Source organism: Meriones unguiculatus, chromosome 2, assembly GCF_030254825.1.
Source record: "Meriones unguiculatus strain TT.TT164.6M chromosome 2, Bangor_MerUng_6.1, whole genome shotgun sequence".
In the NCBI taxonomy this organism is placed as follows: domain Eukaryota; kingdom Metazoa; phylum Chordata; class Mammalia; order Rodentia; family Muridae; genus Meriones; species Meriones unguiculatus.
This window is the reverse complement of record NC_083350.1, coordinates 38,510,454-38,536,058: the sequence shown is the minus strand read 5'-3', so window position 1 is coordinate 38,536,058 and position 25,605 is coordinate 38,510,454. Positions and strand designations below refer to the sequence as shown.

Below are 25,605 nucleotides of genomic sequence, written 5' to 3'. Positions count from 1 at the left end.
AGATTCACTTTTTTTTCCACACAAATACCTTGGATATCATTTCATTTTGGAAGGTGGGGGGAGAGTGTTAATTCATTTTCCTTCATGGTATCTCCTGTTAGAAATCCACATTTAAATATGTATCCCATATTACAAGTCAATGAATGTACCCATGGTTTATTTAAGAATTTCCCTATTGCTGAACGTTCTTTTTAATTATAGGTTTTTATATAACAAATAATACTGCAATAAACATTAAGGTTTCTGTCATTGTTCATGAGTAAATTATAGTCACAAGGTGAGTTTCTGGAAAGATTTCTAGGTAAAGGGTGGGCAGATAGTTCTCTTTTGTAAATACTTTTTCTGGGTTCTATATTTTTTCAATGTTAGAATCAGGTATAAACAAGCACTTCTGCTCTGGTCTTTTGTAGGGAATCTTCCTAGTAAAGTAGATTGAAACATATCATTATTCATGTACATTATAACAATCTAATCATACACTAGTATTTCAGTTCTAGTGTTCATATTCTGATTCATTTTTAAACATTTTTATATTTGAAATATAGAGTAGATATGTACAGATTATAACGGTTCCTCAAAGTAAACCTGCTATGAAATAGTGCATCTTGCAATTGGTGCCATGTTGGGATCAAGGAAAAAGAGTGTATTTTAGTAACAATGGGTTTATATGTGCCCTGTAAGACGTATTCGCAAATTGTTTAAGGGCAAAAATACAGTTTAAATTATTTTCCCTTTGAAACATTCTCAAAAGCAAGGCAGAGCTTTGACACCCCCCCCCCACTTTCTCTTTCAGTCTGCACATGTGATTTGTATTTATTTATGTGTGTGCAGGTGCGTATGCCTGTGCCTGCTTACACGGAAGGAGGCCTGAGGACCCCTTCCTCTATCACTTTCCACCTTTCTTTGTTTGTTTTATCTTTTTGTTTGTTTTTTTGTTTTTTGAGACAAGGTTTCTCTGTGTAGCCTTGGCTGTTCTGGACTCACTTTTTAGACTGGGCTGGCCTTGAACTCACAGTGACCCACTTGCCTCTGCCTCCCAGAGTGCTGGGATCACAGGTGTGTGCCACTGTGCCAGGCTTCCCCCTTTCTTTTTCAAACTGATTTATTTCATGTGTGTGGGCACATGAGTGCTACCATGTTCATATGGAGGTCAGAAGACAACTTATGGCAGTCAGTTCTTCCCTTCCATCTTGTTGAGTCAAGGACTACCTGGTCTCTATTATTATACTGCATACTCCAGGCTAGCTGGCTAGAGATCTTGTAGGACATTCTTCTGTCTTGACCTCTCATCTCGTCTCAGGAATGATGGACTTACAGGTGAGCATTGCCACATCGAACTGTTTTTTAAAAGCTGGATTCTGGGATTGATTTCCTTTTCAGGCCTTTGTCACTAATTTCTTCACTTGCTGAGTGATTCTGGCCTCACAGTATTTTCTTAGTCACAGGTTCTCTTACTGAACTTGGAGCTTACCAATTCTGTCAAAATGGCCAACCAGCAAGGCCCACTAATCCTTCTGTCCCTGCTTCCAAGGACTTGGATTATGGACATGCAACCCATACCTGGTCTTTTGCTTGGGCACCGGGGTTCCGAATCCTGGTCCTTATGCATGTGTAGCAAATAATTCAGTACACTGACCCGCTTCCTCAGCCCTGTACACCTCACTAAAAGCAAATGTTCATGCTTGGAGTTATACTGCAATGGTGGAGTTTGCACGTAGCATCTAAAGCCCTGGGTTTTCCCAACACTGGGAAAAAAAATGGAAAAAAAAAAACAAAACAACCTTTCATTTTCAAAAGACCCACATTTCAAACAAAAAAAAGTCACAAACTGTATCTTAAATAGTAAGTCATGTTAGTTAGAGTTGCAGAATATAGAGATGCATGTCAACCCCTGTAATTTAGAGGTGATCCAGCTTCTCATGGCTCAGTATTTGACATCTCATGTATCTTACCCAACTGTTGGTCAACATTAAAGTAATGCTGTGGATTGGATAGTGCAGTCACAAAATGATAGCTTAGTGCAAATGGCCACATTCCAGCTGACCCTTCCACAGTCTGGGCCCTCAGTATTGGCCTGTTCGGCCTTTCAAGTCAGTTTTTGCCCTTCTGTTTAATTAAGTTGGAGGTGTGGACTTTTGTGTGTGCTCTTCCTTCACTGCTCCTCTTTGACTGTGTGGATGGCACAGGGCACAGCCTGTGCTTCCCTGCCTCTTTCCCAAAAGGCTGCCTTTACACAAAGTGGCCCTGCAAAGGATCCAAGCACGATAAGTGTGCTTGGCTGTTTAAGGTTTTATGATCTCTTAAGACTGTTGTTTGGATACGGCACTGGGAAGGGTTCAGAGCCATTGCTGCTCAGTGCTTCAGGTCCCTTTATAGTTATTTATGGTGCCTAGTAAAAATGCAGATGTGGTTGTGGTTGTATGTGGTGAAGTCGTTATACTGTTTCTTGCTAACTGTAACTGATATTGAAGAAGACAGTTACTTACATTTTTGGTTACATTTTGTGAAATGCAAAGATCAGAGACCTTTTTTGCAGTTTCCTTCTCCGCTCAGACCGCAACTTCCTTCCTTTGTATTAACAGCTCTGCTGCATGTTCAGTATTCTACTTTCTCACCCCACATGGCAAATGGCAAGCTCACCCAACCAGGATGAAATGTGGCCACTTGTGGCTTCTCTGGGTGCCTCTGTGCCTCTGAATGGACACTCTTGTCAGACCTGAAGGTAGTTTTCAAGTCATTTTTTAAATTTTTTTTTTTTCAAGAAGAAAAGAGTTTGTAGAGGTGTTTCTCATTAGCTTACTTCATTTTCTGGGGTCAAGGGTTAAGGATAGGATGAAATCATGAGCAAGGTGAGGGTTAGTAGGCAGCGGTGTGATGTGTGGTGTAGCACTCACTCTGCCACAGCTTATGTGTGGAGGTCAGAAGAAGACAACTTGCAGGAGTTGGCTCCCTGCCTCTCCCGGGTAGGCTTCAGGAATGGAATTCATGCTGCTTAACTTTTACAGCATGTCTTTTATTTGATGAACCATCTGGTCTACCTTCAGCATTGTTTAAACCACATGTCCACAAGATGGCTCTGGGGCTATACTGGAAAGAGAACACTAAAGGAAACAGCATAAAGGCTAAGGTGGGCAGTTCATTCTGTGGTTGAGGCTCCAGGGCAAGCCTGTGAGAGGACAGAGGAGGGGGCAGGGTACGAGGATCAAAGTGAGATTTTGTGTATATCTATATACATACACACATATAGATCAATGGAGTGAGTGCTCAGCATAGTTTCATTTTATCCAGAATGTTTATTTTTCACAGAAGAAAGGAAAATAAAGCTGTTTCAATGGGAATCTGTAGTTCAGTTGTTACAAGTAGTGAGATTCTCAGGGACCAATATGCTGCTGCCAAGAGAGGGTGTGTTTGTTTACTGGGAAGAGTATGGACTTGTAAAGTTAGGGAAATGTGAACATGAAGATGGCAACTGGAAGAAGACTGCAGGGCAGGGCAGCCTGTTCATTCATGCAGAGAAGGCAAATGTGGGCATTAAAATCCTGTACACTCCGTAGGATGTGAGACTTTAGAACAGAAGGTGCAGTTAGGTTACAATAAACCCTACTTGGAAAACCAGCTATATGTTAAAAACCAGAAAAAAAATATCTATTTTGATTTTTATGCTCCTTATTCTAGCTTCCATATTCAGAGTGGTTACATATAGTAAAAGAAGCTCAGTGAGGATGGGCAAAGTGACATTGAATAGTCAGGGTAATGGGGCCAGTTCTCAACTTTCCCTCAGATGATTTTCCTAAACCCCCAAGCCTCAGTTACCTTGTCTCTAACGTGTGTTAACAGCAATTCCTCTACAGTGCTCTTAGGAGTCTGTGAGATAGTTCTGCATGTTTGGTGCTTCTGTGAATACTGCATGTTTTATAAGTATGCAGCACTAGTTAGCAATCACTGTTAATATAAAAAGAGTTCCCATCGCACGTGCTTGCTCTTTCTTAAAGAAACAAGGGCCCGTCTTAGCACAGCCCATAGGCTGGCATTTGATGAGAAGCCCATAGCCTGAGACCAGCTCCTGGGAGAACTGAGCCTTTGGGGTTGAGCCATGTCATTCTCCAAGAAAACTGGAACCAAGCCCAGTGCTCCTGAATGCTGAGGAAGCTGGCAGATGATGCCAAGTGTGGAGGGGTGTTTGGGCACTTTGTGGCTGTGAAACTTTTACATAGGCATTAAACATTGTTGTTGGCCCCAGACAAGTCCTGGCAGTGCCATCTCCTGGCGCATGCTTCCCCACAAGAGAGGGAACTGCAGTTCCAATGGGGGTCTCTTTAGCTCATAGGTTGTTTCTCATTTTTCACAAGCTTGACATTGCTCTAAGCTGGCTTAGGAGTGTTATCATTGTGGAGCTGTCATTTTGGGATCTCATTCCTCTAAGGCTGCTTGTAAACACAAAGCTCAGCATCTCTGTGTTTTTGTTGCTATTTGGTTGCTCTTTTTCCCCACATTAATTAATTAGAGAATTAATTAATTAGCAGGGCACAGTGGCACATGTCTTATAATCCCAGCAGTTGGGGAGGCAGAGGGAGGTGGATCTCTGAGTTCAAGTCCAGCCTGGTCTACAAAGTGAGTCCGGGACAGCCAAGGTTACACAGAGAAACCCCGCCTCGACAAAAATCAGAGAACAACTTTTTAGAGTCAGTTCTATCTTTTTACCATGTGGTTCCCAGGGATTGAACTCTAGTCATCTGGTTTGGGGGCAAGCACTTTCACCCACTGGGCTATGTTGCTGACCCTGGAGGCTAGTTTTTGTCCGTCTGAAGGAGAAAAGCGGTTTGCAGATCATTGTTACCATTGACCTTTTCCACTTGTTCTTCTTTTTTATTTTCTATTTTCAATTTTTTTATTTGTTGACTCTAGCACCAAGGTTATGAAGACCCTAAAGGGGGGTGGGAAAGGTATGATGTATTTTTTGTGTTGTGTTCAGTTGAGTCAATGGTATAGTTGATAGCTTTGCAGGACTCATTCTTTCACTTGTCTGCATGTTGGAATCTCTGGCTGTCACAGATGCAGAAAGCCCAGGGCCCACCCCCAAACAAATAAAATCGAACCTGTCAGTGTGAAACTTGAGTTAGTATTTTTAGAAATGCCTGTGGAGCTTCCACTGTGCAGCCAAGCTTTAGAGCCAGTGCTCTAGAACATAGCTCTCAACTGTGGGTGATTTTATCCCCCAGGGGACATCTGCTAATGCCTACAGTCTTTTGTGGATGGCACAACACGCTTCTGGCACCTGGTAGTGGGAGATTCTGCTGAGAACATCCTTTAGTGCACAGGATGTATTACCGCATGTAATTAAGCTCGCCCCAAATAGCAGTAGAACCAAAGATGAAAACCAGTGCTCCAGAAATCATTTTCTCTCAGGGGGAAATCACAGCAGGTTAGGTTACATTTTTGTCCTCTCAGTAAGAATAGGTGGGAAGTGGTTTTAGTCTGCACCTTTGGGTCTCTTCTGTACCTGCCATAATGACAGCCTGTCCCTGAGGCTGGTGTACCAGGTTCTGATTTCTGGGGCCAGATGTCTTCCTGCTCTAGTCTTCTAAATTTATCATATTTGAATGACTTGGAAGAATACCAAAGTTAGGAAAATTAAATCCATAGAAATTAGCCAGTTGTACCACTTTTACGTAAGTTCTTGAATTGCTTGGCCGGATGGGTCCTGGGATTCGAACTCAGGTGCTCTGCAAGAGCAGTACATGCTATGTGGTCATTTGAAGAAGAATGGCCCCCATAAGGCTCATATATTTACATGCTTGGTCCCTAGTTGAAGAACCATTTTTGAAGGACTAGGAGGTGTCTGCTTGTTGAAGGAGGCATGCCTCTGGGAGGGAAGTCTGAGATTTCAGAAGCCTACACCAGGCTGTGTCTCACGTTCCTACCTGGCCGGCTGGAGATCAGGACATGAAGCTCAGCTACTTCGCCAGCACCGTGCCTCCCTGTGAGCCATCATGCTCCCTGCCATGACTATAATGTACTAACCCTCTGAAACTACAAGCAGGTCCCCTATTACATTCTTTTGTTAAGCATTGCCTTGGTCACGGTGTCTCTTCACAGCAATGGCACAATGACCGAGACATGCGCCTAACCACTGAACAAGCTCTCTAGCCTTGGTTCAATCTATCTTTATTCAAGGTTTGGGCTTACTCCATTCAGTCCTTAATAAGTAATTTAACTTTCTTTTGTTGTAGTTTGTCTTCCCACCCTAGCAAGAATACAACTCTCTCTCTCCATCTATGCGCATGTGTGTGTGCGCACACACGCATCTCACTTCAGTCTCACTGCACTCATGCATGCTCATTCACATCTCCAGGCAAAGAAACAGTAGACTGCTGCTGCCATTATTAAGAACCTTTGTAATGGTTTTCATGACAAGTTTTAGGGAAGGGTCTCAATACTACAAACTTAGTAATTTTCAGGGACTCTCAAAAGCAAAGCAAAACAAAACAAAACAAAATCCAGGGTTCAGAGGATGGCTCAGTTGATAAAGTGCTTGAGAACCTGCGTCCAGACCTCCAGCTCCCAGACAGAATGTCCTATGTGGTGATACACATCTGTTAATGTCAGCACAGAGAAGCAGAGACAGAAGGACCCCAGGGGCTTGCTGGTCAACCAGTCTACCAATCACTGAGAGATCTTGTTTGAGAGAGAGAGAGAGAGAGAGAGAGAGAGAGACAGAGACAGAGACAGAGACAGGAGACAGAGAGAGACAGAGAGGGATGATTGAAGAAGATACTCAATCTCTGGCTTCCACACACATCTGTGCAAATATGCATGTACCCATCCATACACATGCACACGGTACAGAAGACACTCCAAAAATAAGTAAATAAGTAAAACCTGCCAAACCAGACAAAAAAAGCTAAATGATTGAGCACACAGCTGTACCGGGTTAGGCTAAGATCATTAATTAACACATAGTGAGAAAACAGAAAAAGACGTGTCGAGAATGTTCCCCTGAACCACACGCTCTATCCAGTGTTGCTGTTTTTTTCTGTCCCATATATTTCTGTGCCTCATGCTGAGGCCATAGTACTTTTGTCACTGCTGTGTTCTAATACTTAGGCGATGGCCAGTAAGTACTTGTGACTGAATAGTGCTCTGCCTCCCCTTGAGGCCTTTTTTTTGGGTGTTTTGTCACCGTCTTAGCCCTTTGTGCTTTGTCATTTCTTTCCATCCCCTGAGAAGAGCACATGGACTACAGAAAGCAGCTACTCCTAAGTTTATCTCACACGCTAATCTCTTTCTGCTGACTTCCATTCAGTTTCTTGAGCGAGGGCTCTAGAAATACATAGGTGTGAGGAAGGAAGTGAATGTGTCCTTTGTTTTAGTGAGGGGTGGACACCTTTCTCCTCCTGCCCACTCAGAGTGCTTCAGCTCTGCTCTGGGCTGGGCAGGGTCATCTCCTGCTTGCTTTTCTTCTGGCCTGGCTCCTCCCTCTCCCCTTGGGCTCTTTGCTCTGCTTTGCTCTGCTCTGCTGAAAGCACTGGCGTTTCTCTGGCTGCTGGTGTCCTTTACCCTTGTTCTACTCTCTCCATCATGGTTATGTCTGTTTCCAGGTCTTCAGATCATCTTCGTGCCAATGGCTCCCACATTTATATCTCAGGATGAAGTTCTTATTTTCATCCTCAGTTTCTGCCTGGAATGTGTTAATAAGTGTTCCACCCACAACTCATACTCTCACTATGAAGAACACTGACTTTGCCTTGTCTAGTTTTCTCCTCAGCAAATAAGCCAGAAATCTGGGCAGCCTCTTGCTTCAGCACTTCCTTGTCTGTAATGTACTACCAGAGTTGTCCCTTCTTCCATTAAGTACCTGTAGCATCTGTGCAATGTGCCACCGACCACTGACCAGCCAAGAACATTCTGGACCTATTTTATCTCGATTACTTTCAGGGCAGAAGATTGGCTCTTGCCCCATGAGCTCCTGCCTGTCTCCATGCGCCGCAGTCAGTTTTGTAAATATCCCTCTGACTCTTTCTTTCCAGGATGGAGGTGTCGCATGGGGGTTTTATAAAGTTCCAGCGTTTTAACGGGGCTCATTAGATCTGCAGTAACTCGTTCCCAAACTGGCTCTATTTTGTGCCATTTCTTAAGAGTGCCTGTCTCTCTCTACTCACAAATACCTCCCCCCCGGGCCCCATGTATGTCATGTATTCTATGGTTTAAACTTCGGGCACAGCAAGGCATCAAGATATCTGTGTTGAGTGAAGGTGGGAAGATAGTAGCCCTGGATAGTGATCGTCAGAGTTCTCAGATTGTAATTTAATTTTCCTTAACTGTTTAAGGACTTCCTGACTCTGTACTTTGTCTTGTTTCCTGGTTCTGTGTATGTCCCCTTCGCTTGTTGTTTTCAGAACTAAGAGAAGTGAGTGGGATTCTGTTAGGGAATCATTTGCAGTCTGTGCTCTTTGGCCATTGAGTGTTGAGTCCAGGAAGCTGCCCAACCAAACGGCCGAAGGGAGCTGCAGCACTGTCGCTTTCCTGGGAGAGCAAGGCATCCCGGCTGGATAGACTTGGACTCTCAGAAGCTTTCCAACCCTGTCTCTAGTAAGTGAGAATCTGAATGCCTGAGACTTGCTGTGACTTGTCCATGACTGTTTATTAAACTTTCAAACCTGTTTGGGAAGGAAGAGTAACAGTGTTTGGGTTCCGTGTAGTCATCTCATTTCTAAGCAACAGACAAGAACTTAATCATGTTTTATCTGTAACAATAAAAAGGTTGGAGACCGTGGCTGGTTGTGTGGATTCTGAAACACCAGATCAAGTTCCCCTCCTTAGAAGATTCCAGGCCCCACATTTCAGGCTGTCCCTGGGCTGAGAAAAGCCAGATTCCGCTTACCTCCTATCTGTCATCTCACCACAGGATCAGAGGAGCTGAGCAGCCACTGTGAGTCAGAGGGACTAGCCAGGCAGAAATGACACCCTTCCTGCCCCAATGCTATGCAGATGGTATGGTTTGTTTTCCTGTTGCTTGAAGATTCCCTGAAAAAATAGAAGGTTGTCCTGTTGGACATTTGTTCTTTCTAAGGTGTCATACAATAGCTTCCCTATGACACTTCCTTGTCCTTTACAGGTTTTATTAATCTGTTGTCCCCTTGTTGTAAAAGTAACATGTTTATGAAGTATATTTATCAGGTATACTTTGACAAAAGAGAAAAACAAGACAAACAAACAAAACCCTTCCCTGTTCTTACTACTTGAAAAGGAACATGTTGCCACTGAAAAGATGGCTCAGTCATTATGGGCACTTGCTGTAAAGCACAGCACTAAACTGAGTTTAGTGTCTAGCACCCACACAGCATCCCAAAGCTCCAGTTCCCAGGTATCTGGTGCCCTATTCTGTTTTCCTCAGGCACCAAGGACTCATGTGGTACACACATACACATATTCAAGCAAAGCAGTTAGACATATAAAATACAATAAATAAAAAATTTTAAAGTCCAAAGAATGTAATTGTACATGTCATCAGTCTAGGCCTTTTCCTGCCTGCTATATTGTTTCATATACTCTCTCTGCTTTAAAAAGTACATATGTCCTCCTCCCTGAGGGGGGAGCAGCCTTGCCAGGCCACAGAGGAGGACAATGCAGCCAGTCCTCATGAGACCTGATAGGCTAGGGTCGATGGAAGGGGAGGAGGACCTTCCATATCAGTGGACTGGGGGAGGTGCATGGGAGGAGATGAGGGAGAGAGGGTGGGATTGGGAGGGAATGAAGAAGGGAGCTACAGCTGGCATACAGAGTGAGTAGACTGTAATTAATATAAAAACATAAAAAATTAATAATAAATATATTCAAAAAGTTCGTGTGTGTACATATGCCTATCATGGTACATGTGTGGATTCTCAACTTGTGTCATGTGGGTCCCCACAATCAAACTCAGGTTGCCAGGCTTGGCAGCAAGCTCCCTTACCCGTGAACCTGCTCACAGGCCCCCTGCTTCAGTGCATTGTTGCGCAGCCTTTGCGAGGGGGCCCCTGTGTCATTAATTGCAAGGCCTGCTTAAAGACTGTGTGGTATGCCGTTCTGTTGAGGTGCCCTACTCCAAGCACAGTATTTAGATAGTTGGGTCTGCCCCACCCCCATCACCTCATCTCATCTCAGTGGGGAGCTCAGGGTGGCCTTGAGTTCCCCACCCACCTGCTTCAGCTTCCCAAGTGCATTGATAACCAGTGCCACCACTGGTAGCTCTTCTCTGTTCCCATTGTCTGTCATAATCTATACACTTTCCTTCCATAATAGCTGTCTCCCTTCATGCCCGTTCCACTGCCTCTGTGCTTGGAGGTGGTTCAGAGGGACTATGGGGGCGTAAGACTTTTGATCGTTATTGCCACTTCGCCTTCCAGGCATTTATCTTGTTTCACATTCCAGCAGATGGGATGAATTTCTGACAGTGTCTTACATGAGCTGTGTATTCTAGCCCTTGCCTGACTTGCAACTGCTTTTCACACCTAGCTTCCAGCAGACACGCCCTTCCCTTCCCTGCCTTCCTGGCTCCATCGCCCACAGTAAGCCATGCATGCCCTGTCTCGGGCTGTAGCCCAGCTCTCCCTGCAACCAGACTGTCATTCCTTTGTCGTTGGGCATGTACCACCAATGGCACACCATAGAGTATTGGCATCTCTTCTTCATCCATGGCCCCACAGAGGACCTTTACATGTCTGTTTGTTCCCTTACTGGCCAACCTCTTTCTCTCATTGAATGTCAGTTTATAGGGCAGTTGACCCTTGTGTTTCACTCCCCACTGTGTCCTCATTTCTGAGTTAGCCTTGTATTCAGCAAGTGCCATGCTTCAGCCCTTTACTGTCAGTTGGCATTTTCTAGATTAGATTGTCTTATGTGTCCCCCTTGGCAGTACTGAGACAGAAGAAGAGAGTAGATAGCACTGTACAGGGGACTTGCGGCTCCTGTGCCCTTGTCTGCTAGAGCAGGTCTGTGTTAGTGGAAGGGAACGTGGGGGCTCTCACCTTTTTCCAGGGGAGGAGATGGAGTTTGCTAGAAAGCCTACTTCCCTCTTTTACTGAGAAGGGGTTTGCTGGGCGTTGGTCCTGTGATGTAGTCTGCTGATAGGCTGAGGAGGAGGAGGTGGAGGATTTGTGCACAGAGTGCAGGCATCTGTATGATGGACCTGGGCCCAGAATGGCATGATCCATCATTCTCCCTGGCAAGTAGTCAAATATGAGGTGCTTTTTTGAGTTTCTGCAATTTATTTTTATTACATTTTAAAAAACTGTGCTTGCAAATAGGCCCATTGATAGTACCACATAATGACCAGGATGTTCTGGCCTCCAGAGAGGCAATGGAGAGCGGAGATGCTCTGCTGGAATCTCTGGGATGTTGTGTCTTCATGGAACCACCTTTTGACACCTTATGGGAAAGAACCCAGTGGGCGCAGCACCAATGAGAAAAGAGCAGAAGCAATGGCCAGGCAGGCTGGTAATGCGGGGGGCTTGGGAAATGTCTGGATTTCAGGTTGGAAAATATTCTGTGTTGCCTCATTAAGCAGAATTTCCAGAAATGCATAGGGAGATTTGCTCCAAGACTGCATAGTTTCTCTTAGCCAGTTGAGAATTCAATTAGTTTAAAATTTATTACTGGGGATTGTGTTCTGTTTTGTATGAAGGTTTGTGGTGCAAGAGAGGCTATAAAATCCTGAGACTCTCCTTCAACTCAGCTCAGTAGAGAATAAACCACATCCAAGTACCAGCCTAGTTGCCACAGCTGGAACTTGGCATCTCTTTGCTTTCCAAATGCTGATTTACTGTTTTCACTGGTGGTGCAAATGTGAAGAGGTTTGGGTATGAATGAATCTTACAAGAAACCAGACCTCCCTGCTCACTGGAATCTCCAGACCTGCTCACTTCGTGGCCATTTCCCATCAGCAAAGTGATTGGGGCCTAATTTTCAGCGTCCGCTGATGTCTCGTTTTCTTTGCTTATGAGATGTGGTTAGAGGATATCAAAGCTCTTGAAAACACCCAAAGCACAAGATCTCAAGAGGAAAACCAAAAGAATAACAATTTAATAAGATGTATGCCGGAAACTATAGCAGCACAAATTATCTAATAGAAAGGCCTGCATCTCCACAATTACTCTTTGGGAACAGTGCTTCTCAGCCTTCCTAAAGCTGTGACCCTTTGACACCATTCTTCATGTTGTGGTGACCCCCAAGCATAAAATTAATTTTGTTGCCACTTCATACCTGACTGTAAGCTTGCTACCGTCATGAATTGTAATGTAAATATCTGATATGTGACACACATCCCCCCAAAGGGATCATGACCCACAGGTTGAGAACCGCTGTTTGAGCAGCTGCTTGGGTGGAAGGCCTTGAATGGCAGCTGCCACAATGATAGATATGCGAAATCTTCATCCCAGCCTTGATCCTTGTCTTTCAGCTGGCCCCAGCAGTACCTGTCCAGTTTAGCGTGCTACTCTACCTGGGCCAAGAGGGGAGGTTCCCAGGTTTCTATTCAACTTCTCAGACTGGATGCCTTGTGTTTTCTGATGAACCAAGGACTTTTTTTGTGGAGTGGCATGCAGAGGGAAAAGCAACAACTTTGGAATGAGGCAAACCGGATATGCCTCTTTATCACCATGCTAACCAGGTAGGACAGTTGGATGGGACTTAAATTCCTGGTCTGTAATCTGGAGATAATGCTGGTTACCTCCCAGGGCCGGGGTAAGCATCCTGTTCTCACGGCAGGGCAGCTGGTGGCCACACAGCAGTAGGATTTCCCTGAGCCTGAGTAGGCTTGAACCCTGGGCCCTCATGCCGAGGTAGGAGGTGCCCCAGTGTGTCTGAGCATGTACCAGCCTCAGACACTGAATCTCTAGGAACAATCCCATCAGGCCACCTTCCCTCTTCACCAGTGACTTCCTCCTCCTTGAAGAGGAGGTGAATGAAGAGGAGCAACGTGAAAAGAGAAGAGGACTCTGGATGACTCATGGTTTTCAGTATAGGGCATTCACAAAGCTGGGTAGGATTAGGAAGGAGGAGCAGGGGAAGAGGCCTGAGGGGGTGTGAGGAAGTTGAACACTAAGACAGAAAATGAAGCTGATGCTGGCAGTGCACGACGGACTGGGCAGCGTCTTGGGAATGCCGGACTCTAATGGCCAGGGTGTTTTGTGAACATTCCAGTTCTAAGGCTTGAAAATCATTTGTATGTACGTGAAGGTATCTTTCGCATGCAAGCACCGGTTTGGTGGTGATTGTGTTGAATGTACTGCTGATAAGGATGTGGGTGGCAGTACAGGAGGTTCCCCCGCCCCCACCTTGGGGTATATAATAAATAGCCACTGAAAATGAGGCCAGCATGAGAGTGTGTGTCTGAAGATAGTTCCGGAAGGGTAGGAGGGGTTAGCCTCATCATCTCTCTTCTCAGCCACTATGTCACAAAGCTTAGAAGCTCTTGCTCTGTCATATCCTTTGGAAACTGAGACAGCTGCCCATTTATTTTCTCTGGGTGTAGGGAGGATTTGGATTTAAGTGATTGTTCCTTGCTAAGAGTTGCTAGATAGCATATAGAAGAGCTGATTTTCCTAGTGGCCACTATCATGTGGTTGCTGAGAGATGCAGAAACCCCTGGAATGGCCTGGACTCGCAGGGAGGGCTTACTGAGTGCCAGTGTGGCCCCTTCTGACCGTGCAGTTGCACTCTTGGTGCCGAGGTGCTGAGCTTCCACCAAAGTGTGCGCATCATGTACAAGACTCTAGGTTTGATCCCCAGTATTGCCAGAGAGAGGAGGGCGGAGGGGAGAGAGAGGGAGGGGGAAGAAGGAGAGGAAGAGAGGAGACTAAGAGCTCAAGAGCAACAAATATTTGGATAAAAATTACCTTATCAAGCCCTAGTCTGGGCACATTCTTTGGCTACTAGGTCACCAACCAGCGTACAGGCTTGGAAATTCTGACAATGTGTTCCCTCCTTGCCACAACATAAGGATGTGTGTGCCCTGAAAAGCACAACAAATGCAGATCCTTGAATCCACCCCAGTCCTAGGGAAGCCTGGAAAGGGCTAGGGTTAGTATATATATGTAGTATATATAGTATATAGGGTTAGTAGCCATATCCACAAAGGAGTTAAATATTCTGTACATAGGCTACTCTATGAGGTTGGACTCTCCGCAGATAGTGACCCGAGAATCTTTCTCTGCCTGTGCCCACCCACCCAACCCCTTTTAATCAACTAACATGGGTTGGGCAGAGTAGAGTTCTAAATGCTGGAAAATCTTTAAACAGCAGTAAATACATCTGAGCATGGATGGCCTGGGTGTTCTGGCCTCATGTGAGAGAAGAGAGGTATTTTCAAAGAAGAGTGACATCCAGGGGCCTTGCTTTCCATTATTCTCCCACTGTCTGGGACCTCTCTGAGGCCAGGAATGTCCTGCAGGGTTATGGAGTTTCCCTTTCTACTGGAGGATAAAATACTTAGCACTTTCTCTTTCTTGTATGGTGTTGGGACTTCCCTGGGCTTGGATTGAACACAGGAGTTGAGTTTTGATTTGAGCTGCAGGAGTCTTCTTCCAGCCTCCTCTTTCCACAGCCTCATTGTGCACCTCAGTCTTCGGCAGTCTGGATAAAGCAATGCCTGCTAACCGCCTAGCCATGAAACCATACCACTGAAGCCATTTTAAGGAAATGAGAAGCCTACCCTCTGTTTAGGCATGACATTTTGTTCTTTATTAACTACCCTAGAATATGTCAATAAACCAAATTTGAGAAGTCCCTGGGCTTTGGGATTTTGTATTTCGAGGAACAGATTTCCCTGGACATTTTCTTGTCACCGTGAAGTTTTCATAGCATTATAGGACAGCCAGAGTTTAGAGCAATAACAATTTAAAATGCAAATTTTATAACTTCCTTCTATATAGTTATGTAGACTGAAAATAATAAATGTATCTATAGTAAAGGGAACAGGGACTATTTCTGACAGGAACTCAATGGCAGGCTCTTTGACCTCCCCACCCCCCAAGAGAGGAGCAGTCCTGCTAGGCCACAGAGGAGGACTTTGAGGCCAGTCCTGAAGATACCTGATAAAACAGGGTCAGACGAAAGGGGAGGAGGTCCTCCCCTATCAGTGGACTTGGAAAGGGGCAGGGAGGAGATGAAGGAGGGAGAGTGGGATTGGGAGGGAATAAGGGAGCGGGATACAGCTGGGATACAGAGTTAATAAAATGTAACTAATAATAAAAAAAATAAAATTAAAAAAAAAGAACAGGAACTAAAAAAACAAAACAAAACATATCTCTAAGTTTATTCATTGACATTCCTTTCCTTTCCTTTAGGCCTCTTCCCCAATTAATAGAGGGCATTTTATTTGAACTCATGTCCTTAATAGTTCCCATTACTGCTGGAACTCACTGTGTATAAGACACTCTGTTATTTGCCTCAAATGATTCTCTTTAAATTTTGATAGCAGTTCTCTGAGGTTGGCTGTCTCACTTTTATTTTTGCAGAGGTGCAAAGTTGTTCAGGGAGCTTAAATAAGTTGGGAGCCTACAAACCAGAAACCAGCATAAATAGGATTTGAACCAGGTCTAGCAAATTATATTCCACTTTGTATCTTTTTGTTCTGGTAGACTGGAACCAGATTATCAGTGCTACAGAGGATAAAAGTAAAATTCAAAAGCACCCACCTGGGGGAATGCAAGAGAAACAAAATCAAGAACAGTAGTAAGTGTAGGAATTATCACAGAATGGTCAAAAAATGATAAAGTAGGATTTAAGGGAAGAGCCTGAGCTCAGGGCCCCAGGAGAAGGCTTGATGGCCCTTGAGTGTGCTTGAGTATGGGCTGAACCTTAATGTGCAGGATGTTTGTAAGCTGTGATGACTTCTGAATACCCAGGTAAATAACTGAGATATTAAAGAGACTATTACACCATCTCTGTGGAGACATGCATGTCCCATACGTGTGTGTGTGTGTATTTGTGTGTGAACAAACACACTCAGACTCTAACTCTTTATACATCCTTCTCTTCAAAGGCAAAAAAGCTAATGTTTGGAAGCATTAGCATTGTTCTAACTCTGTTCCCCAGCTCTTTTGAGAACAGGAACACCTCTGAGCAATTCTTCCTATTAATAGACATTCATTCATGTTTGTACTAGCTAGGTAGGAATGGGGTGTTGTTTTAAATTTTCTTCTGCAGACATCTGTGAATGGAGCCACTCCCTTTTGTCTTTTACAGTTTTTTTTTTTCTTTTTAAGTATCTGCTTTTCCCCCCTAGCCTGTTGGAACGGTAGACTTCCTGTTCTGCTTGATTTTTTTTTTTTAATTCTGCCTGTTTGCTTAGCACAGTAAGCTTGTGTTTCTGTGTAGTGTAGTTTGTAGGTAGGGAGTGCAGGCAGGCTCTGTCTGAATGCAGAGACCTCTGTGACCACAGAGGTCTTCACAGTCCATTCCTCAACAAGCAACAAAATGCAGCACCCAGAATAAGAAGCAGGGCAACTTCTAAAGTGACCACTGCTGACCCGTGCGTTCCTTTGGCACACTTGTGGATTTCCCGGAAGCATGGCGTGAACTGACGTGGAAGATGGGACTGTGGATGTTCCTCAAGTCTTTGTGACTCTGTCGAGACACTTTGACGTCGTCCTCCTGATGAGCAAAGGGAGAAAATGCTGAGACTGGGTGAGTTAAGACTGCAGACAGCGCTGGGTGCAGTGTCTGCTGGAATCCGGTGGGATGTTCAGATGACTGATGTTTGCTGTATGCAGAGGAGTAACATGTGGCCAGGGCTTTGGGAGGCTGTGCACACTAACTCATGGCTTTTTTTCTGCCTGAGGAGAGAGGGGGATTGTGGGTCAAAAATGGCACCTGTGGAGTACAGATAGATAATTTCACTTGAGAACAAATGAAGTATTGAAAAGTTCCAGAAACAGCTCTGTAGGATTTTGTAATTTTTTAATCCAATTTATTTTGTGCATTTCTCTGCGTTCATAAACTGTAGGTGAACCCACAGGTATTCTTAGGGGTCTGCTACATTGTAACCTATAAAGACCCAGAGTAACTGCTGGTCAGAATATTACTGTTCATATTTTCCCCCTCATAGCCAGAGAGCAACTTCACCCACATATAAAACCTTTTGTCTTTAAAAAATAACACCTTAGGCTTGTTTATAGCTATACTAAGGTTGCCACAAGTAAACAATTTGAGTTTAAAAATAATTGAAAACACTGTGAAGAGTTGAAATGAAAGAGCTTTTAAAAGAGCATTTATTTTGGTGCTTATGCATGTCTCTAGATGTTTGTATATAGTATTTGTATAGGTTTATCAAAAAGTTTTATACTCAAGGCTTTTGGGGAGCCAAGCATGGTGGCAAACACCTTGTAAACCCAACATTTAGCGGGTTAAAGCAGGAAGATAGTGAATTCAAGGATTTTCAGCAAGACTTAGTCAAGAGAGAAAGGAAGAAAAGGAAAGAAGGAAGGAAGGAAGGAAGGAAGGAAGGAAGGAAGGAAGGAAGGAAGGAAGGAAGGAAGGAGAAGGAAGGAAAAGACTAAAAATAGGAGTGCTTTATAGAGCTTAAAGTGAATAGTAGGAAGAACTAGAAATTGAAAGACAGAGGTCGATGTTGATGTAATTTGTTGCAGCTCATTAACTGAGCCTTTGGCCGCCAGCACTATTTTGTAGAGTCGTTGTTGCTCTTGGATAAAGTGCACATCATTTATATAAGATAAGTATGTGTCTTCTGGGTGCTCAGAGCTGTGCATGTGATCTTCCGCCCACTTTGTATGTAACACACACGAACACGCACAGAATCTGTCTGGTGTGTATATAAACTGATAAATGCTTGTTTTTATGTCTGATGTCATGGTGTATATACAACTGGGATCAGAGCCGGATTTGCTTGGGAAAGTCTTCTGGAAGAAGTGGAGTTTGGGTCTAGTTCCAAAGGGAAGGAATGAGCTTTTGCAGGACTGGAGTCATACAGTTTCATGGGTTAAGCACGAAGCAGTAGAGTGCAGATTGTATCAACTGAAAATGGCAGGATTTTGTGAAAAAGAAATGAGAGTGTGAGAGCTCAGCGGAGAACCAGAGGGCCAAGGGGTTTGGCTAACTTCCCCGCTGGGGTACTTCCTCCTCAGAAGCCAGCACATCTTATGCTGCCCTCTAGTGAATGAGCCGAGAGGCATGTGGATGCGCCACCACTGCTTCCGTTTCCCTTGGGTATTTTAAGTGTAGAGTTAGAGCAGATGAATGCACCGTTGTTACTGTGAATCCCATTAACGCAGACACTGGAAATTTGAGGCTGAATGGCGGTATCAGGAACTTCCTATTGGCCAAATTAACTGTTTACAGAGTAGGCTAGACATTGGGCATGCGCGTGTGCAGTTCTGCAGCAGCGTGAAAGCATGTCACAACTGGCCCTGGGCCGTTTATATCTTCACTTGAGTTGTCCTATTTTTTTCATGTGGCTACAGAGTAAATCTTGGTAGTGGAGAAGGAGAGAGACCTATGATCATGGGCACCACAGCTCATAGTACCAAAAGCCAAAGAAACAAAGGAAGTTGGCACTGCTGTCTGCCTTTCCGCCCACGCGCTGTGTTCCTTGTGGGTCCCAACCGTTCTTTCAGGCCCTGGGGATACGAAGCTAAATTAGGCAGGAAAATGCCTGCTGTGGGAGAGCAGCTGACCAGACATAATAAATGTGTAAAATATATGGTAACTCAATAGTAAGTGCTAAGACGGGAAAACAAACTCGACGAGGGAGATAATTTGTTCTGTCTCTGTGTATGTGCGTGCATGCCCACACACGTGTGTGGGTGAGTCATCTCGGTGATTGCAGTTGTGAACTAACTCTCCCTAAGCACGTCCTATTAGTCTCACCTGAGCAATGTGGGGAAGCCCAAGATTATCCTGGGCAGAACACAAGCAGATCCAAAGGCCTTGAGGTCAGAGCGCAGCTCGCAAGAAGAGATGGGTTAGAGATGGATGTGGCTGGACTAAAGGGTCTCAGATAGTTATTTAATCGATTTAACTTTTACTGGGCCTGAGATAACAGCCACTTGGGCTGGTCTAGTTTCCTCAGTTTACACAGGAACATAGGTCCATGTCCATGGCCATCCACATTTGCAGTGCCAGATTGGAAGACTCACCTTTCCACCCCAGCATCCTTCCCACCACTCTGTCCACCTAGGCAGGGATGTGTGGCCACACAGGCCTCCGACCTCCAAGTGCTATGGACTCCTCCAGCATCCATGTTTCTGCAGGGTTACGTTTGTCTCTCCCTCGACTGTTACCCACTGATAGAGGCCCCTCAGCCACCATAACAATGGACCATTCCCCTATGAGCCCAAACTATGGCCATGCCAATACTGCCTATCTATTTTTGGCAATGAAGATAAATCCTTTTTATTTTCCTGATAATTCTCTCCTAGTCAGTAGGTGACCCATTCCTCATCTGCATTCATTATTAGGTCATTTGGGCATAGTTAACATAAAATGAAAACTTTACAGTCCTAAGGTGCCGGGAAAGTGAGATTGAAACAGATCTTATTTAAAATTAACTTGAAAGCAGGAGTTGAGAAGGGAGCCGGAACTCATTGTCACCAAATGCAGTTGTCCTGGACATGTTTTGCCTCGTCCTTGTCTTTTTGTCATATGTTGAACTAGTTCAAATCATTTTTGTCTCCTTTGCACTCCTTTACATCTTATGACTGTTGTCCTCTGGATACAGGCCAGGTTCTTCAGTATCATTGTGTGATGGAGGTCAGAACAGTACTAAGTACAGAAAAACGTGACTTTGAGATCACCTACGTTGTCTCCTCTTATTTAATCATCCTGTGTCCTATCTCTGGTAGAGAAAGTGAAGGCATTTTCACCTTGTGTATGAATGTGTCCTAGGAGCTCTTGCATGCTTCTTTCCCCTCCTCTTAGGGTTCATGTTATAGATGTGAGATTTACATCACCACCGTCATCACTGTCACCATCAGAATCATTGACACCATCATCATTACCATCACCATCATAATCACCATCACCCACCATCTCCCTCTTTTACGATTGTTTGTATAGCTTCTTCACTTTAATTCCTGGGCAAGGTAATTTCATGTTCCTTTGTGATGACTGCTGAAATCTCTCTGTGAACCTAAAGAATGAGCATTAATTTGCCTTGTTTGTTATCAGTTCTTGTGGTAAAGTTCTTTGATTACTTTGGGAGCCTGGGGGCCCAGAGTTGTGCTACCTTTTGCTTTACAGTTTTTAGGAGGGTAGTAGCTCTAAAGGAGTTTTCTTAGCCAGATTTGATGAGAATCTAAGAATGGAGCACCTGCTGGGAGAAATTCCAAGCAGGAACATCACAAGTATTTGGTACACGTGGGAGGTGGGGAATAGGAGGGCCCTTTTAAAGATGCTACCAAAGAGGCTAGTTAAAGCCCTAATGGATTATCAGCTTCCAGAAAGTCATCCTGTTGGGATTCCAGTGTCAGTTGTGAAGCTGCAGAGTGGAAGTGCAGAACCACGGTGGTGCAGAAGGGAAGAGCAGAACTGTGATTGGCTGTGTGCTGCGTTCATGGTAAAAGCAGCGCTACGTAGACTCTTGAGCACTTTCTGGTTTTGTTTGCTTAATTTTTGTTGTTGAAGACAAGGTCTTCAACTCAGGCTGGCGTCTAACTCCAGATCCTCCAGCCTTTACTTTCCGAGTGATGGGATTAGAGGTATGAGCTCCCAAACCAAGCTGACTTTGAACATCCTCAAATGCAAGTTCAAACTCATTTTCTGTATTAACAATGTGTTGTTCATTTGCTACCTTTCCCAGTAACTAGTTAGTAACATTTGTCTTTCACCACATATGTGCTCCTGAGTGTGGGTTCAGCACCCAGGAAAAACTCCAAGTTATACCTGATCTCCCTCCTGGCTCCTTACATTTTTGAACAGGGGCTTTTACCTGTGCAAACCTTTCCAGCAACTTGATCCACCATGCAAATCTTGCCCCTTCTGACCTCTGTCAGGAGGGAGGCAGTCAGCCCCATACGACAGGACCTATCTATATGAGGTCTCCTAGGAAGCCCCTGAGCTGTGAGTCAGAGGTAAGGCCCAGGAACTAGGCCCTGTTCTCAGGCTCCCTACCCATCTATGCCACTGAGATTTCACAGAGTTTGCATCCTCATCTGCCTTGGGACTCTGCCTCTAATGGCCCTGTCATCCAGTGCTAGTCCTGGGCCTGCTGAAGGGATGTTTTTCAGGCTTCATGCTGACCTAGCTGAAGATTTTAATTGGGCAGTTCTGTACCCCTGTGTCGTTGACCTGCTGAAGTCCAAGCACTGAGAATATGGTGAAGTGGCTAGCAACGTTAGAAACATTGTCATTGTTCCCAACATTCTATCAGTAATGGCTCTCAGTGTGCTGAAAAGAGAAACCCGTTTAGACTGGCTCACACAGAAGAGAGCTTTGCATTAGATCAGTACCCAGGAATTTAGGGGTACCTAAACTCAGTACCCACCTGATTTAGAAATTTACTGTTGTGCAGAACCCGCTTTCTTCCTGGTTCCTTCTGTGGTTGAGCGCCCTCCTGAACTGGCTTTTCTCACAGGGCTAAGACTGTAAGATCTAGACTTCAGTGAGCCTCTTTTCTAGACGATTCGAGTAAACCTCTGATGTCTTGAGGACCAATTTGTTTGCTATACATCTGCTTGGTGATTGGCTTAAGCCTGGGTTACCTGAACCCTCTTCTCTGTGGCAGATACATCTGTGATTACTACTGTTGGACTGAAATTGTTGGAGCAGCTACCAAAGAGAAAGGAATGTGAGTGGTACTGATCCTCAATGTCCCGTACACAGGCCACATGGTGTGTCCACTAAGTTGATTCTCATTTGGTGACTGGCCGTGCGTGGTATGATATAGTAAATGGGGCACAGCATACGAAGTGGCCAGTGACTAACATCAAATGCAAAGACACCAATCTCACGACCACTGTAACATGGTAGATGACACACAAATTCTCGAAGGTCAATACAGCATCTTCACTGTACATAGGCAACACTGACACTTACTGTAAGTGAAGAAAATTTACTACAAACAGTTCTTCGAAGTCTTGTAATTTACAGGTCACTCTAAAGACTCAAATCTGACATAGTTTTGTTTTTTTAAAAAAAGAACACTGTATAACCACAATCTTGCAAAAACCAGTCTTATAAATATATTAATTTAATCATCCTATTTGACTAATTATCTCATTAACCTAAAATTTAAAAAGTGGGTTTTGGGAAATGCAAACCTTTCAAGACTGCACATGAATATTTAGGAGTGTGTTTTGCTGCAGGTGAGTCCTGCCTAGGAGTGACTGGCAGGGCAGCAGAAAGCAGAAGGGCTGGCGACAGAGAAAGCTGCATAAAGTCAGGAAAATACCACTTGGTAAGTTGGTAACACAGAAGGGTGCCACTATATTCTTTCTATGAAATCCCTGGTTAGTGTATCAGACTCTGGAGCACTGGCTCCAGTCAGCAGTTATCCCCACTATGTCCCAGAAGGAAGTTCATGCACAGAGGACCAGCCTCTGCAGGGACTACCTTCTCAATGGGCTTTTGCCCAAACCCTATTAAAAACCTGGAGTGGGCTGGCCTACCCACAGACACTGGGTGAGATTTCAGAGGACCTGGCAAAGGGGTGCCATCACTGCTGCTTCAGGAGGGCTTCTTGCAGCAGAATGCAGAACTCCTGAGGCCACAGCCCAGATTCTGGAGGTTCCGTTGTCTAGTTTCTGTAAAGACACTTGTGTGATGAGTTTTTGGATATTGTCATGTGAACTTTGTGGGCTCATTTTCTCATTTGTAAACAAGTTTAAAGAATGTAGAAATGAATTTGCCTTTGAATGTTAGCTTTCTGATTCTTGGGTTTTATGTAGACTGTGGTAGACTGTATCTTGAGGAACTAAGTTGTAAGTGGCTGCAGAGACTTGAGTCCTCTCTGTGAGGACCCATACACACAGACGGGCGACGGCTCCATTTCTGTATCGCATGCCACAAATTGGCTATGAAGAGGCTTCAACTGGCCGGGTGCCAGGTGTGAATTGCTTCAAGTGTTGTTGGTTGTAAACCAGACAGTGGCCACATTTGTGGCCACAGTTCACTGAATAGAATTGCTTCCTTTGCCAAGCCAGAATAGGATATTGGCTGACAGGCTTGCGTTCTGGAACGTTCAGATGTTAATGACAGTACAGGAGCAGTGTGCATGAGACCAGATCAGTAGGCAACCCAGATCAGTGGCTCACCCACAGCAGTGTGCCTCTGGAGAAACGGTTCAGAGCCTCGTCATGTCTTATCCAGGGACTATCAAGTCTCGAGGTGGTATCGCACTTCTGTTTTATAGAGTCTGATTGTAGAGCTGTTGCACACTCTTGTGGCTTACTGTTCAGTAATCTTAATGCTCAGCAGCTCACCTGCAGTGGTTAGCTCTGGCCTCGCCTCAGCAGGAAAAAAGTTACGATAGATATTTGAGTGCGCCACAGCAAATACCAAAGGGTAAGTAAAGACGTGCCAAGTTAGAAATTGGGGCATCCTGAGGCTTGTTAAGAAAAATATGAAGCATTGGTTCTCAACTGTGCTAATGAGGCATCCCTTTAATACAGTTCCTCATGTTGTGGTGATCCCAACCATGAAATTACTTAGTCACTACTTCCTAACTGTAATGTTGATACTCTTGTGAATCATAATGTAAATATCTGATATGTGACCCCCAAAGAGGTCATGACCTACAGGTTGAGAATCACTGGTATAAATACCCATAGCAGCACTGGAGTTAGAGGCAAAAGTAAACTTACCTGGCTAATCAGGTGTCAGTTAGGGATATAAGCCCACTGACTTTGGCTGTCACTGTTGTGTTTACTCATAGTGAGAGATACCAGATTTTAAGGATGTGAGACTTTTATCATTTCTTTTTGTGTGATTGACTTTAGCATCTACCTTAGATTAGAAAACTGGCTGTCTCTGGAGTAAGCAAGACATCCAGAATTTTCATCCATAAGTTGAAAACTTTAGGAAGGAAATGGTGTCCTTGTGAAAGTCTTGTTTGGCCTTTGGAGACTCAAACACTTCAGAGAGGCAGAGGTGGAAATCACAGTCAAAACAGTTCTCAATATTTTATGTCACTTAAAATAATTAGCATTGCAGCACATCAGGAACTCCAAGCTTTTAAACCGCACGCTCCGGCTCTGTGAGTTGTCTAGTTTCTGTAAAGACACTTGTGTGATGAGTTTTTGGATATTGTCATGTGAACTTCGTGGGCTCATTTTCTCATTTGTAAACAAGTTTAAAGAATGTAGAAATGAATTTGCCTTTGAATGTTAGCTTTCTGATTCTTGGGTTTTATGTAGGCTGTGGTAGACAGTGGCTGTGGCTCTTCTCTTTCGTTTCTTCTTGGTATTAGGAAAGTATGGGATTATTGGGCTTCCAGACCTGGGAGCCATAATGGCTGTTCATTCTCTACCCAGTACTACCCACACTCTTTTAATTTCTACAGTTCTGCTTCCTACCCAGGTGCCCTAAAGCCCTCACCTCTGCAGAAAGCGAGAAAAGAAACCAGCGAATTGCTATCAAATGTTAGTAACTCCCAGGCCCTTCCTCCAAGGAATGCTTGTATTTTCCAAAAGAGCCTCACAGTAGAACAGGAAGTAGGGCAGAGTTTCACGCCGAGTACCACCTCTCCAATGAGAGTATTTCCTGTTTCACTCAGAGGCCAGTTGGGGCCTTGGGAGCCTTCCAGTTGGGTCAGACCTGCTGGACCAGCACCAACCCAGGGAAGTCGAAGGAGTTTTGAGTTTATCCTTTAATGCATTATTCCAGGTCCCTCCAGGCTCCATGCAGATTCTTGCAAATGTGTTTTTGTAAGAGATCCAGGGGACCCACTCACCTCCCTGTGGCTGGCGTTGGCCTTGATACAACTGTGGAAACACAAATATTTCCTTTTCAGAGGCACTCATGCCTGGACCATTCTTTTTTCTTTTTAATAATAGTTTCTTACAACTTTCGCTTTTTAGGGAAACATTGTAAATGAATGGCCCACCATGCTTTCGCTATTAGCTTCATGTTGACTTATTCTGTAGACCCTTTGGTGTCTATCTTTAATTATGTGTCAAGCTTCTCTTAGTCAAAGGATTACCAGCGGCTTTCTCACCATTGTAGGCTTTCTTTCCCATTGGTCATTCTCGAACATTGCTGATGCTGCCCAGGTTCCTCTCCCGTCGTCCCACCTTCTTTGCTGCCAGCCTGTCTTTTGGCCAGGCTTCCATGGTGACTCCATCCCACAGGTGTGATTTAGGTGGTTCTCTGAACTTTCATGGCGCCTCATGCTGTCTTGCTCCTGTAGTTGTCATATTCCCTGTGAGTCCTTCTCTAGCCCCTTCCTCCACTCAACCCCTAACTGGCTCATCAAGGCCAGATAGCTGTTGGCATCTGTATCACGTTCCTCTAAGTGGTGGGGCTCCACAAATATTTGCAGAATGGAGAAAAGAAGTCAATGAAAATGGCGCCTGCAATGACACAACTTTCTTTAGAGCAGACAGTGAGCCCTGGTTTCCTGAACAATGTTTGGTCTCTCCAGGTCCTTTTGATATACAATTGAAGCCATAGAGG

At 44.5% G+C, this 25,605-nt stretch overlaps 1 protein-coding gene across 3 annotated transcripts in view; it reads left to right on the top strand.

The window, feature by feature from the left end:
* Nucleotides 1-25,605, top strand: part of Tnfaip8 (TNF alpha induced protein 8) — a 115,202-nt gene that overhangs the window by 35,811 nt on the left and 53,786 nt on the right. Inside the window, exon 2 of one of the 3 annotated variants that reach the window (XM_060377287.1) lies at nt 22,299-22,390. The exons of 1 other annotated variant lie outside the window; for it this stretch is intronic. Coding sequence is in view for 1 of the 2 variants with exons in the window: in XM_021653893.2 (XP_021509568.1) it covers nt 16,653-16,665 (13 nt within the window). In the remaining variant the exon portion in view is untranslated. Of the gene's footprint in view, nt 1-16,522; nt 16,666-22,298; nt 22,391-25,605 lie in introns of those variants that run through there. One more of the 3 variants, XM_021653893.2, reaches the window with a different exon arrangement.